Source organism: Ovis canadensis, chromosome 2 (assembly GCF_042477335.2).
Source record: "Ovis canadensis isolate MfBH-ARS-UI-01 breed Bighorn chromosome 2, ARS-UI_OviCan_v2, whole genome shotgun sequence".
Classification (NCBI taxonomy): Eukaryota; Metazoa; Chordata; class Mammalia; order Artiodactyla; family Bovidae; genus Ovis; species Ovis canadensis.
In genome coordinates, this window is record NC_091246.1 from 87,864,613 (window position 1) to 87,879,258 (window position 14,646).

General features: G+C 44.6%; 1 protein-coding gene across 3 annotated transcripts in view; it reads left to right on the top strand.

The window, feature by feature from the left end:
- The window catches only part of ADAMTSL1 (ADAMTS like 1), a 1,110,365-nt gene that overhangs the window by 1,009,988 nt on the left and 85,731 nt on the right, over nucleotides 1-14,646 (top strand). For all 3 annotated transcript variants that reach the window (XM_069576633.1, XM_069576634.1, XM_069576635.1), the window contains 2 exons: nucleotides 3,264-3,443; nucleotides 7,508-7,642. In XM_069576633.1, coding sequence (XP_069432734.1) covers nucleotides 3,264-3,443; nucleotides 7,508-7,642 — 315 coding nt within the window. The remainder of the gene's footprint in view (nucleotides 1-3,263; nucleotides 3,444-7,507; nucleotides 7,643-14,646) is intronic.

Consider the following 14,646-nt stretch of genomic DNA (forward strand, 5'->3'; position numbering starts at 1 on the left):
GGCCCAGTTTTACAGAGATTGGAGGTCCCTTCCATCTACCTTCATTATTCTGAACATGTCCATTTCTCCCATGAACTCCCCTGCTCTCAATTGAGGGATTCAGCTCTATTGGTAAAGACTCTGTTTTGTCCTGTTAAACAGACTTGATTTCATAAGGGCATGAGGCCAAGAGTGATGGCAAGAATGGAAGAAGCTTACACCCACTTCCTGGAAATGTGAGAAATGGCTCCATCCCTGGGTCATCTCTTTCCCTCCTCCTCCTTCTCTTCCTCACCATCCCTGTCTCTCCCCCTGGCTAGCCTGACCAAAGAAGGTCACTTAGGGGAGCAGCAAGTCTAGCTGTGGCAGCCGACCATGTAAACACAATGTTGGCCCTGGAGACACCCAAGTCATGGCCTATGGGCACCGTCATGGAGACAGCATTCACCCCCACCGTCTCCTGGTGGAACTGACAGCCCACTCGTCCCTGTCTCTTACTCTGCCTCCTCGCTCTAGGACAGCCTCAGTTCCTATCAGGGATTGTGCACTTGCTGCCCACAGACCCCGTCCAAGGCAGGTGCCACTGACGGGTACTATGTGTGAGCAGTTTATGGTGAGGGGAAAAGGGTGAATACTTGCAGAAGCTGGTTTGTAGAACCTCATTTTTCCTTGCATTTTCAGGAGAGAAGTGATGTGGGTGGGTGAGTGGGGGGTGTTTTTTCAACTTTCTTTCCAGAGGCTTTCTCCTGAAAGCTATGGAATTTTTTTTTTTCCTCCCAACGTGAAAACAGAGCTCAGGGTCCACAGTCTAAGCTGGCATGGCCGGGCATCATGATGCTCTTGCTCTCCCTAGTGGTGTTGCAATGAAAAATCAGCCTTTCTGCCTCTCACCTGCATCTTTACTCCAGGTGTGTTTAGAGACAATAACACCAGCCTGGCCCCTCTCATGCACCTGAGCATCAAGTAACACAGTGTGTGCCCCTCTCTGATGGATCAGGGCTGTGGTACCCAAGTCTCCCCCTCTTTTAACAGATCTGCCTCCAGCCAGTCCACCAGTCCCTAGGGATCCACATTGAATTATGGGTAATCTGCACTACAACGAAAAGAGAGGACCAGAGAGTCACTCTCCTGCTCCTTATAGACAGGGAGAGAAAAGCTCTACAGATTGGCCAAACGCTTGGGCCACCCTCCATAGGCTATCACTCCACTACTGGAAACCATACCTGAAGCAGCAGGACAGCCAGGACACCAGTGAATTCATGCAGAATAGTTCATTGTTAATGAGGCAACAGGAGAGCACTCTCCCAGCCAGCCCCACTTCCTGCCATTGGGATCCCAGGAGCAGCAAGTGCTCCAGGGCTCGTGATGAGAGCTGGCTCTTACAGAGGAGGCTCTGAGTACATTTTATTCATCAGAGACAAGCAGTGGGTACACAGGTGATGCCATGAAGGTGTCTGCATTCTCAACTGTAGGCTGCCCACGAAGGGTAAGGCTGCCCCTGCCCCAAGGGCAAAATCCATCCCCAGCTCTGAGAAAGTACAGGACTAAAGTTCCAGCTCTGCCTATTCTGGGTTTTGACCCCATTTACCTGGATTTGGCTTTCTAAACATGCCCCGGATACATGTCCACAAGTTTCATGAGCAAACATTGTGAGCTAAGTCAATAAGCTAGAAAGTACAGAAACGGAGCTGTCCACTCCCTGCAGACTGTGAATTAACGCCACATGGTTCCTGTCTCTCAGCTCACTAGAGCTGGGCTTCCCGCGGAGCCTCCTATGCAGACCATCTCAGCAGGCTTGTCCTAAACTGAGGACTGCTTACCGGCACGCCACCCACAGGGAAACTTCCTCAGGAATGAAAGCCATTCGATTGTCTTAGTCTACTCAGGCTGCTCTAACAAAATACCACAGATTGTGCAGCTCAAACCACAGAAGTTTGTTTCTCAGTGTTCTGGAGGCTGAGAATTCCAAAATCAAGGTGCCAGAGCATTCAGTCCCAGAGGAGGACTCTCTCCCTGGCTTGCAGACAGCTATCTTCTTGCTGTGTCCTCTCATGATGGAGGGAGGGAAAGAGAGAGAAAAAGGGAAGGGAAAAGAATGAGAAAGAGAGGGCCTCTTCTTATAAGGGCACTGATGCCATCACAATGGCCACTGCCTTCAGGAGGACTCCATCTAAACCTAAAAATCTCCAAGACCTCATCTCCTACCACATCACCCTGAGGGTGGTTAGGACTCCAACATACGAATTTGTAGAGGACACAAGCACTGAGCCCCTAACAGTCCTTGAGGACAGAGCCTAACTTCCGAAGACAGGAGCCCCACCCCAGTTCAGATGTACGCACTCTCCCCAGCTCTCTCTCAATAATGAACTTGAACTGCAGAGAGAGCAGAGTACTCCCTTTTGGTCTCTCTTTTTCTTTGATGATGAACCTCATGCCACGGTTCCATCTCCTCTTTTTCTAAGAAAATACTTAGGCCTCAAAAAATACAGGCTTGTTTTCTACATAGAGTGCTGGTAAGGATCTAGCAGCTTTCATTTGTCTGGTTCGTGAATATATTAATATTCTGTAGCTTTTAACTTTCTTGTTGTCCAGTCGCTCAGTCATGTCCAACTCTTTGTGACCCCATGGACCCCATTTAACCTTCTACTGAGGTATAATGTTTGTACCGAAAAGTGCATGTATTATAAAGGTCCCAAGCCCACCAAACATAGCCCCCAAGTCAAAAGACAGCTACTAGCAGGCAGGTTCCTTGTCCCCACTCTCAGCGACAGCACCTCCCTTCCATCCCCGTCCCTCAGAGGAACCCCCCACTCTGACTGCTGACAACAGGGACTGATGTTACCAGCTTTTCTTTTCTACGTTCAGAAGTGAAATCATACAGTGTATGCTGTTTCGAGCCTGCCTTCTCTTATTCCTCATTAGGTTTGTTTCATTTAGTTGTCAAGTTAATCATTTTCACTGATACATAGATTTCATTCTTAGGTGTTTTCTCCAAAGGCTTTTGGTTCACTCCTTCCACCCTGGCAAGTGCCTTTCTCAGCTGCCCTCTTCCTCTTCTTTTAACCAGTCTTTCCCTTCCTGCCTTATCTCTGGAAGCTCTTAAAGGCAAAAGATCTCAAGACAGCTGAGAGGTCAGAGACGTGTTTAGTTTGGCCGAAGGAGCGTAGAAGACGCCCAGGCAGATGCTTCCTGCAGAGCAGCCCTAGGGCGGGTCCACCAAGAGGCTATAAATATCTCCAGGTCACCTGAATGTAGTGGCTGATGCATTTTTTTTTTCCTCCTAGGTGTGCCTGAAGCTGAAGTCACATGGTTCAGGAATAAAAGCAAACTGGGCTCCCCTCCCCCTCTGCACGAGGGCTCCTTGGTGCTTACAGCTGTGTCCTCCTTGGATCAAGGCCTGTACTCCTGCAGGGCGGCCAATCTGCACGGGGAGCTGACTGAGAGCACTGAGCTCCTGATTCTAGGTAAACACCATGAGGCTTGCCACCCCCAGTGGACCCCACTGGGGTGACTCTCTGACCCACCCTCACCTCCTCCTGGCCCTGATCCAATTAAATGCATGAAGGTAAAATGGATATTCCTTCCCTTTTCCCCACCTTAGGGCCTCCCAGTAGAGAGAACACAAACCGAGGGGCCAAGCAAACCAAGCAGAGGTCAGCTGGAACCCTGGGTCTACTACTTACTCACTGTGTGACCTTGGGCAGTCACTTAACCTTGCTAAGCCGTAGATCCTGGTCTCTGTGTAGAAAACAAGATTGCCCATTGTGGGCAGGCAGGGAAGGTACAAATAGAGATAACAGGCAGTTTCTTAACTCCTTCTATATTAAGGACTGCTTTGAGATTCAGACAAAAACTATAGACTACCTTGCTGAGAAAAATGGGGAAGTTCATACTCGAGCCCACCTTAAGTGCACGTGTGTACCCCTCTCCTTAGTCCAGTGCAGCTGCTATAGCGAAACAGCCGCAGATCGGATGGCTTACATGGAGAAGGGAATGGCACACTCCAGTGTTCTTGCCTGGGCAAGACTGCCTGGGCAGTCTCAGGGACAGAGGGGTCCATGGGGTCACAAAGAGTCAGCCAGGAGTGACCAACTGAGCACAAGTGGCTTAGACAACGGAAGTTTGTTCTTCACATGTCTAGAGACTGGAAGTCTAGAATCCAAGTGCCTTCATGGTCAGACTCTGGTGAGGCCCTCTCCATGGCAGCAGGATGGTGGCTTCTTACTGCACCCTCGTATAGCAGAAGGGACAAGCAAGCTCTTGGGGGTCTCTGTTACAAGGATCCTAATGTCAATCATGAGGGCTCCGCCTTCCTGACATAATCATCTCCCAAAGGCCCCGCCTCCTCTTATCATTACCTTGAAGGGATTAGGATTTCAACATATGTATTTGGGGGACCCAAACATTCAGACAGTAGCACCACCAGACAGAAGGACCCCTGATTAAAGAGTCTAACACAGTTCCTGGCATAAAATCGTTATTTAAAAATAATAACAATTGCCGGGACACCATCCAGCACTCACTGATGCCCAGGGCTGGAATCAGTCATATTGCATCTACACCGGGATTCAGACTCTGCTTCTCTTCCCAGCAGAGGCTGGGCATTGGTCAGGGGCGGGTAAAGAAGCTTGTTTTTGTCTTCTTTTTTAAAAAGGCAGTTATTAGAGGGGACTTCCTTTATGGCCCAGTGCTTAGGACTTCACCTTCCAGTGCAGAGGGTGCAGGTTCGATCCCTGATCGGGGACCTAAGATCCCACATGCCTTGCAGTCAAAAAACCGAAATGTAAAACAGAAGCAATATTGTAACAAATTCAAGAAAGACTTTAAAAATGGTCCACATAAAAAAAAAAACTTAAAAAAAAAGGCAATTATTAGAGCATGTATGCTAGTTATCTCACTAAGAAAGAGCCATCATTCTTGGTGGGGGGGCAAAGATGAGAAATACGAATAATTACATGCCACAATATGTATATTATGGCCTTCCACAAGGGAAAGTAAATAAACTTTACTCATATTTTCACACCCCAGTGATGATATAGCAAAGCATAGAGTCTACCCCTGCCCACTCAGATTTCACAGAGACCCACGTGGGTCTTCCTCTCAACAGTGGCTGCATAAACCTCCAGTCATATTAGGAAGCCGCAGAAAATCAGCTCCGTGGAGGATGTCATTTGTTTTGTGTTGGGTTTCTTCTGGCTGAGCTGCTCATCTGGAGCCCAGGGCCCCAGACTGTTGCCCCACACTGAGTTATGGTGCTTACTGTGGGGATTTCCTCTCTAATAACCTTCCTGATCACCTCTGCTAACAGAGATGAACGTGTAGGAAGTGTGGCTGCTAATGTAGCTCTGTCTATGAAGTGTGTATGCTCTGGGAGCCAAAACTGTAGCATTCCAACGCTAATTCAGTGTAACCGTGAACGTGGAGTTTGAAGAGCATGAAGTCTTCCCAATTTAATCAAACTGGATGGGGGAAAAAAACCCCACACTCTTTAGGTTCTTAATTTCCTCAATTAGAAGTCCTGTTTATTCATCAAAGTTTGTTAGTTTTTATGGACATAGGAATAGTATTTCCTATTCTATTTGGTACTTTATGGACATAGGAGTAGTATTTCTCCTTTTTTTAAAATCAGCCCCAAATGTGGCTTAATGTTTAAATGAGGGATTTCATGTGTAAAGCTGAGGTTTCATGAGGCCCATGACTTAACCTGTATTGTGGAGGACTGAATTGTCATGAGGCCAACTTTCATTCATGGGTTCATATAGCCACTGAATGGCTATTCATTAAGTGTTGCCACTGAGTCCCATGTAGAGCTTTAGGATAAACACAAGAGGTGACTTCTGTCCTTGGGGAATTGACAGTTTCCCTCAAAAGATTAGCTGGACATTCGAAGAAGTAAACTATGACGGAAGCTGTAAGGACATTAGGAGGGGCTGACATTTGGCCCAGAAAGATCAATGGTTTTAAAGATGGGCCATAACCTCCCCTTTGGGCTATTAATAAATAAGCAAAGCCTTCTTGAATTATAATACTCTTGAAGGAATATCCCATTTCTGTATTATTGGGGGAACTCCATTTCCCTCAATATTCAATTTCAATATATTTGAAAGAATATTAAAAAGGATGAGAGAAAAGAGAGTCTAACTTTGAAAAAAAAACTATCAGTATCAATTCCTAAAACCATGGTATATCAAAGTAGAAAGAGACCTTGGAAATGATGAGGGTTGTTTTTTCAAAAAATCATTTTTAGATGAAGAAACTAAAGCATAGAGGGATTGTGACTTGCCCAAGTTAGTGAATGAAAGAGCCATGCCTCAAATTGAGTTCCTGAATCCAATCACGATGTTTTTACCCTACACCACGTAAAGAATATTTTCAAATTATATAGACTATATATAATGTCTTTATAATGTTGAATTTTTATATATAAATATGTAAGCTTATTACTGCTTTCTGTATGTGATGGTCTTTGCAGTCAAAGGCAGAGTAGACAGAAGGCATGTTTCTGAAGTAGATCCAGGCCCCACTGTGACTGGCTTATTTACCATTTCTAACAAGTACTGAACACGGTGACAAGCACACAGCAGGCCCTCTCTGAACACTGCTGAAATGACCATCAATTACAAGGACAACCTTTCTGCTTCTCTTTCCACTCCAACAAGTGCTCTAGAGAAAAAGGCGGGAGTTGGTGTTGGATATGAATTGCAGTGCGCCAGGAGACTCGGGAAGAAGCGGGAGCAGAGTCCTGCTTCTTTCTCAGCAGATTGAGGGATCATCCTACCACTGCATTCAACAGCTGCTTGCCTCTTTATTTGCTCAAGGAAATTCATAAGCAAGCCACTGTGTTTCCCTTTCTGTCACTTTTAGCTCTGGTTAACTAATTCCTGGTTACATCAGCCCGGACTCATGACAAGATTTTGACTAACACATCACCCCTGAACTGCTTCTCTGGTCTTACTTAGACATAAAAATCCAGATCACAAAGTGAATCCCTAACCTCCCAACTGTACCCCTTCCTTCCCAGAAAGCAGCCACTCACAGGATCTTTAGAAACAAGAAATTCCTGTGACTTATCCCTGCCTGTAGGGGCAATAACAAAGTTCCTCCCTCTAAAGGTCGTTTTAAGAGTTAAATGAAACAAGGAATGAAAATTATTTCAGCACAGGACTTGGCATATAGTTCTGGAGAAGCTTTGGCTTTTTCAAAATGTCTTTATAATATAGTTCCAATTAGCTATGTGTTTATAGAGCACCTGTGGTAGAAAGTGGTAGACAGTAAGGAAGGAACTCCAGAAATCAACATGCCTGATTCTTATCACTGACTGTACAGTTTCGGGCATCAAGTATTATGTTTGAAATTCAGACTCACCTTGATGGGAACACCTTCTCTCTAGGCAAAGTGATGTTAGAGGTAATAATAGTAACACCTGCCTTACACGTGGACACACTTCCATGCATGCCTGCCTCTCCCTGTCCCCTTAGCACAGCCTTTATGCTTTAACCTGCCTGATGCCCCATCCTCCTTCTCACAGAGCCCCCCCACGTCCCCACACAGTTGGACGACATCTGGGCCCTGCTCTCAGCCACTGGACTGAACCTTCCTTCGGTGCTGACATCTCCACTGGGAACACAGCTGGTCCTGGATCCTGGGAATTCCGCTCTCCTTGGTGAGTCCAACCCTCTGGAACACTGGGCAGAAATCCAGGGCTGGACAGGATTTATGGATGGGTGACTGCTTGCAGGTGGGAGGGAGGCAGAAGTGGGGGGTGGCCAACAGGAAATCACTAAATTGTGTACAGAATCCAGATTTACCAGTGGAAACTTGGCTGACTTTCCATATGAGGTGAATTCAGTTCTTAGTTTGGACCTGAGCCTGGCCAGAGTCCGAAAGGGCTCCTCTCTGAATCCTCTTGGGTTGGTGCCACAGTCCAGATCTTCTCAATCAGACTGATGGTGCTGGACTTAGAGAACAGATACAGCAGTGAAAAACAGCTCCTGCATCTCTTCTCCCCATCACCAGCTGTATCCCAGTACTCCTCCATGACCTCTTCTTACCTCAATAGAGCTATAACCAGCTTTCAAAAAGAAAACTGCGGTATTAGTACCTCCCTTAATCCCGGCAGTCTATGTAAACCTCCTTCTGTAGGTAGGGCCTAAAAACAACCCAGACTCCTCAAGGCATGTGTTTCAGTAACTCCACCAGGGGCACCTTCCCTGTCATCTGTCACTGAGAGCCTACACCCAGTTATTGCCCATGAGGCTGACACCTTCTTGTAGTAGAAACTCGCTCTAGGGCATCCATGTTCTGGGCCCCTCACTCCAGAGCTGTGGGGATGCCAGAGCAACCTCCACCCTCAGCATGACCCCTAGATATGGTCTAGATGGAAAAGAATTCTTCTGCCTTCAAAGGCCTGGGAAAAACAGGCCTACAAAATGGAAAAAGTCTTCATGCTAACTGTATGTGGCCCCAGATGTTGGTCATGGCAGCTAGAATTCTTCCCTTGACTCAATGTTGAAATTTCCTCTACTCTTCTCTGTGCCAGCTAACAGGGAACAGGAAGCCAGTGGTTTCTCAGTAATATTGATCTTAACTTATCAGCATGGCCACAAGGCTTGGTATCTTTAGGGTTATAGCCCAGAAAGATTACCTTCAGTTTTTGATAACATCTAATATTAGCAAAGAATGCATACAGGCATATGGCAAAAGCTTCTGGTTTTTCTGTTTCTGATCTGGATAAAACTAAAACATAGATATAGTAATGAGTAGCCCTATTCTGTTTCTCATAACAAACTTGGTATTGAGTTTTTTCCACATCACGTTGATCAGAATTCATAGGCATTTAAACCTGCTTCTTTTTTTTATTTTGGCATTATGAATGGTAAATTTATTCCAGATTAAATGTGTGCATTGTAAACTTTTATTTTAGGTTCATCACCATGAGAGAGTGTCATAACTTACTATCATTGCCCAGTCATTAGCAGGGTGTGCAGCAATTGCTTATTTTCAAGTTCAATAACTCTTGGATTGCTCAGGTGCCATTAAGCATGCCAGAAAAGTTAACCTGCTCATATTTTTCCATGATAGCTTTACTTTCTTTCTCCCTTATTCTGGAATAATATTTTGTGTCATTTTAGCCATGGGCAATAAGAATTTATTGTGCTTTAAGCTGCTGAATTCCATTCCTAGTTTATGGTGCTTTGTTACCTTAGACTGGTATTTAAATCTAATGGTTAAGAGACACCTTAACGTCCTCGTTCACATTCAGACCACTCCACCTGAGTATCAGAGGCAGTATCCATAAAGTCCCTGAATGCAATAAAGTCCGTATAAGCAATATGGACTTGGGAACACCGCAGAACTAAGAGAGAGCCACGTGGAATTGTGGAGATGAGTTAGGGAATGGTGTCAGGTATCAGGACCCTGAGAAACCAGTCGCTGGAGACAGGCCAGAGCCTCATTGTTCTGTTTTGATGCTGAGCACTGAAGGGTGGGGGTGGGGATTCAAATAGACACAAAGGGAAGAAAACAAGCCATGAACCCAGAGATTAAAACGTGTGGGATGTGCATCAGGTGTCTGTTCAAGAACAGCTGTAAGACCCCACTGCTTTAAGAAAGCTCAGCGGGGATAGAAACTAGGCCTTCACAGGGAGCAAGCCTCAGCCAGAGCTTGTCCACACAGGTGTGACTCCAACCCTTACCACAAGCATTCTAACAGCCTCCTGCCCGTCACAGGCCTCCCTGGCTAGTGACTCAGCATGATCTGTTTGCCCACATGTTCCCCTTTGATCTAGCTCCAATCCCTAGCTCCTGTTGGTGGCTCTTTCTGACCAGTGTGTATTCTGGATATAGGAAATAAGCCAGAGGCCAGAGAGGGTATTCTGTGAAGGACTGCTCAGAGTGATACATAGCATCAAATTATGGAGGACCTTAATTATCAGAGGCTTCCCTGATGGCTCAGATGGTAAAGAATCTGCCTGTGATGCAGGATACCCAGGTCTGATCCTGAGTCGGGAAGATCCCCTGGAGAAGGGAATGGTAACTCACTCCAGGATTCTTGCTGGAGAATTCCATGGGCAGAGGAGCCTGGTGGACCGCAGTCCATGGGTCACAAAGATTCAGACACAACAGTGTAATTATTAGATATAGGGGGTAAATTTTCTATGTGAGAAATGAGGAGAGATCTTTAGAGTTTTTTTAAGTAAAATGATGTAGTTAAAGTAATATTTGAAATAATTAACCTGACATTCCGTAAGAGTAGGTAATCAATAGTAGGAGAGATTTAATGAAGAAACACTAGGTTGAGGGTAACAGATTTTCTAGACCAGGATGGAAATAAGTGGGAAACATATTTGTTAATCACCCCTTCCATAGCCAAGACAACCCTTAATCAATCATGACACTCACTCAGTTCAGGCTCTGCCTTGGAATTCGTTTTAACGTTCCAACCAAGCATGTGGCAGTTGATATATAGGATAAAAGCATTTGCTAACCCCATCGTAGCCAGTGAATGTAGAGATTCATGTGTGTGTATTTCTCCCAACTACAGTCTGCTACAACAGATTCAAAGAACTCTATGGTTCTGTGACTCAGGGACAGTAACTCATGGGCTAGATTCTTGTGTTTTCATGAGAGGAAGGGGAGAAGGGAGATTTGAGGGTTTTAAAGCCATATGTCAGCATCAACTCTTCTCCATAACGGTTTGAGTGTTAAGATTCCCAGAGGGTGAGTCCACTCCAGAAATGGCTGTTTTGGTTTTCAGATAGTACAGCATTGATTTCACTTCAAGCCACTGTTACAGCTTTCAAGAAGGAATGTTGATTGAGTAACACGGCCGTGGGCTCATTTGAGTCTCACTTTCTGTAACTGTAAATGAAGTCTTCAGATGAGTGGGTCCTTGCCACCCTCATATTCTTTGGTGTCTGACCTAGACGTGGGAAATGTCCAGTGGAGGCTCGGCTGAGCAGAGTTGACCCAGTCTAACTGAATCCCTTGTCCCAGGCAAGGCAGATGCTAATTTTTTTGTCCTTTTTTTCCAGCTGTTCTTTGTGCAGGGAGGCCTGAAGTGCCAACTGCTCTGGGAGGCAAGGCCAGCACCACAGCCTTGCAACGCAGCACCTGTGGTGGTCCAGACCCAAGCAGTAGCCTACAGGGTTCCATTTTCAGAGCAGCAGTGTCTCAAGCCTCCCCACAGCACCTAAACCCTTTTGCAGCCTTCTGTTAAATATTTCTTTTGGCCACTAAGGCCCAAGACTAATATTCCTCACAGTACCATTTATAGGGTATTACCATTGATATTTTTTAAAAACTAACTTTTGTTGGGGTTTTTATTATAACTGTGATACATCTTCATTGTAGAGCAATTAAAAAATAGAAGAAAAAAGAAGAAAATGAGCATCATCTATAATTACCTAGCCCAGAAGTAACCAGCACAAGTATCTTTTTCCTAGTCATTAATATATACATTATATAGTTTTATCTAAAATGAAACTGTACTCTAAGTACTACTTGTAACATATTTCACTTAATGGTGTTTATACATAGTAATTTGTACCTCTTAATCCCCTAGTGGTGGTTTAGTCGCTAAGTCGTATCTGACTCTTGAGACCCCATGAATTGTAGCCTGGCAGACTCTTCTATCCATGGGATTCTCCATGCAAGAATACTGGAGTGGGTTGATATTTCCTTCTCCAAGGGATACGTGTGTACTTGAAGTTGCTCAGTTGTGTCTGACTCTGTGCAACCCCATGGATTGTAGCCCACCAGGCCCCTCAGTCCATGGAATTTTCCAGGCAAGAGTACTGGAGTGGGTTGCCATTTCCTTTTCCAGGGGATCTTCCCAACCCAGGGATGAACCCAGGTCTCTTTTGTCCCCTGCACTGGAAGGCAGGTTCTTTACCACTAGTGCCACCTATAAGCCCCTACTCCTTTCTTGTCCCTCACCTCTACTCTCTCCCCATTGGTAACCACTAGTTTGTTCTTTATATCTGGGAGTCTGCTTCTGTTTTGTTATATTCATTTTTGTAAGAGATAACATACAGTATTTGTCTTTGACCCATTTCACTAAGTATAGTGTCCTCCAGGTCCATACATGTTGTTGCAAATGGCAAAAAATTCATTCTTCTTTGTGGCTGGCTAATATTCCATTGTATAGACATACAACATTTTCTTTATCCATTCTTATCTGTTGAGGGACACTTAGGTTGCTTCCGTGTCTTGTCAATTGTAAATAATAATGCTGTGAATATTGGGGTGTGACATGTAAGTTTTTTAATAGCCTTTTTGAGAGATAATTGACATATAATAAGTAATACATATATAAAGTCTAAAATTTGATGTTTTGATATATGGATGTACCTATGAAGCCATCACCAAAAGCAACATAATGATCATATTCATCATTCTCTAAAGTTACCTTGTGCCCCTTTGTAACTGTTCCTTCACACCCCTACCCGGCCCCAAGTAACTACTCATCTGCTGTCAGTATAGATTAGATTGTTATTTAAAAAAAAAAAAAAAGAGGAATCATACTGTGGGGAGCTTGGCTGCTTTCGCTCAGGACAGTTATCTGGACATTCACCCGCACTGTAACTTACATCAATAGCACATTTCCTTCTCTTGTTGATTAGCGACCATTGTACAGATGCACTGCAGCCTGCTCAGCCACTCACCTGTGGGACGAGAATGGTAATTTCCCATTTCTGGGTATTACAAATGAAGCTGCTGAGTATATTAAAGGGCTAGTCTTTGTATGGACACATGCTTTCATTTCTCTTGATTAAATACTTGAGAGTAAAATGGCTGCATTATATGGTCAGTGTACGTTTAACATTTTAAGAAATAGCCACACTGTTTTCCAGAGTGGTTGCCTACTTTACATTCCTATCAGAGGTGTATGAAGGTTCCAGTTCTCCACATCCTCACCTCCACACAGTATGTGAGAGTCGCTCAGTTCTGCCTGACTCTTCACAACCCCATGGACTATATAGCCTGCCAGACTCCTCTGTCCACGGACTTCTCCAAGCAAGAATACTGGAGTTGGTAGCCATTCCCTTCTCCAGGGGATCTTCCCCACCCAGGGATCAAACCCAGGTCTCCCACATTGCAGGCAGACAGTATAGTTGGCCATTTTAATGTTAGACATTCTACTAAGTGTATAGTAGTTTCTTCTTGTAGTTTTAATTTGTCTTTTCCTAATGACTGATAGTATTGAGCTTTTTATGTGCATATTTGCCATCCTGATTTCTTCTTTGGTAAAAGGTCTCTTTAATTTTGCCCTGGTTTTTTTTTTTTAAGTTGAGTTTTTTATTTTAATTTAACTATTATTGAGTGTTGAGAGCTCTTTTTATATATTGGATATGTGTCTTTTATCAGAAATATGATTTCTGTCAATGGCTGTCTTTTCAGTCTTTTAGTGTCTTTCAAAGGGAAGAAGATTTTAATTTTGATGAAGTTCAGCTTAATATTTTTCTTTTATAGATGGTTCTTTTGGTGTTATATTTAAAAATATTTATGTACTCCAAGGTCTCACGGAGAAGGCAGTGGCACCCCACTCCACTACTCTTGCCTGGAAAATCCCATGGATGGAGGAGCCTGGTGGGCTGCAGTCCTCGGGGTCGCTAAGAGTCAAGACATGACTGAGCGACTTCACTTTCACTTTTCACTTTCATGCATTGGAGAAGGAAATGGCAACACACTCCAGTGTTCTTGCCTGGAGAATCCCAGGGACCGGGGAGCCTGGCGGACTGCCATCTATGGGGTCGCACAGAGTCGGACACGACTGAAGCGACTTAGCAGCAGCAGCAGCCAAGGTCTCAAAGTATTTTCTTCTAAAAGTTTTATTTTACAGTTTTACAGAATAGAAACATAACGTACAGGAGTAGACTTCTTCAGGGGGGCCAGAAAAGAGAGAGAATTTTATTGTAAAGTCCCTGGATTTTTGTCTGGATTAGATGACCTTAGATGCATCCAGTGACAAAATAACAACACATAGTTATATGTGGCTTAAGAACAGCAGTTCATACCTTTGCTCATACCCTCTTTAGGTCCTAGGAACCTGTTGGAATTTCTCATGGGGTATGCGTAAGGTTTGGTCCTTTGTGAACGAGTAAGCTCCAACGCCAGTCAGAGAGACTCCTATGCATCTCCGCTGGAAGTCATGTCATGCCAGCCCCACAGAGAGCCACTCTACACAAGCCTTTTCTCATGTCTTGTGACTTACCAAGAAGAAAGTAATTCAGGGCCTAAAGAAGACAGTATCTCACAGATTGATGTACTTAACTCATTCATTCAGTATTTGTTGAGAGCCTGTTATGTGTTAGTTTGAATTCTAGTGGTGAAGAAAGTAATTCAAGTTAAGACTATGATAAAAGGGGAAAGAACTGGGTGCTCTGTGGGGCCTGTGACAGGATAGCACCCCTGGTCTGAGCTGTAGACAAGGTTTCTCTGAGGAGGGGATATTTGGGCTGAGTTTGGGAGAGGCGGTGGAAGTTGTCCAGGTGAAGAAAGGCCATTTCAGACAAAGGAATTCCAGGCGGAGAAACCAGCAATGGTTTTTGAAGCAATAAAACCAAAAGCATTTGAGGAACTGTTACAGGAATAACTAGCGGCTTCCCTAATAGCTCAGTTGGAAAAGAATCTGCCTGCAATGCAGGAGACCCCCATTCAATTCCT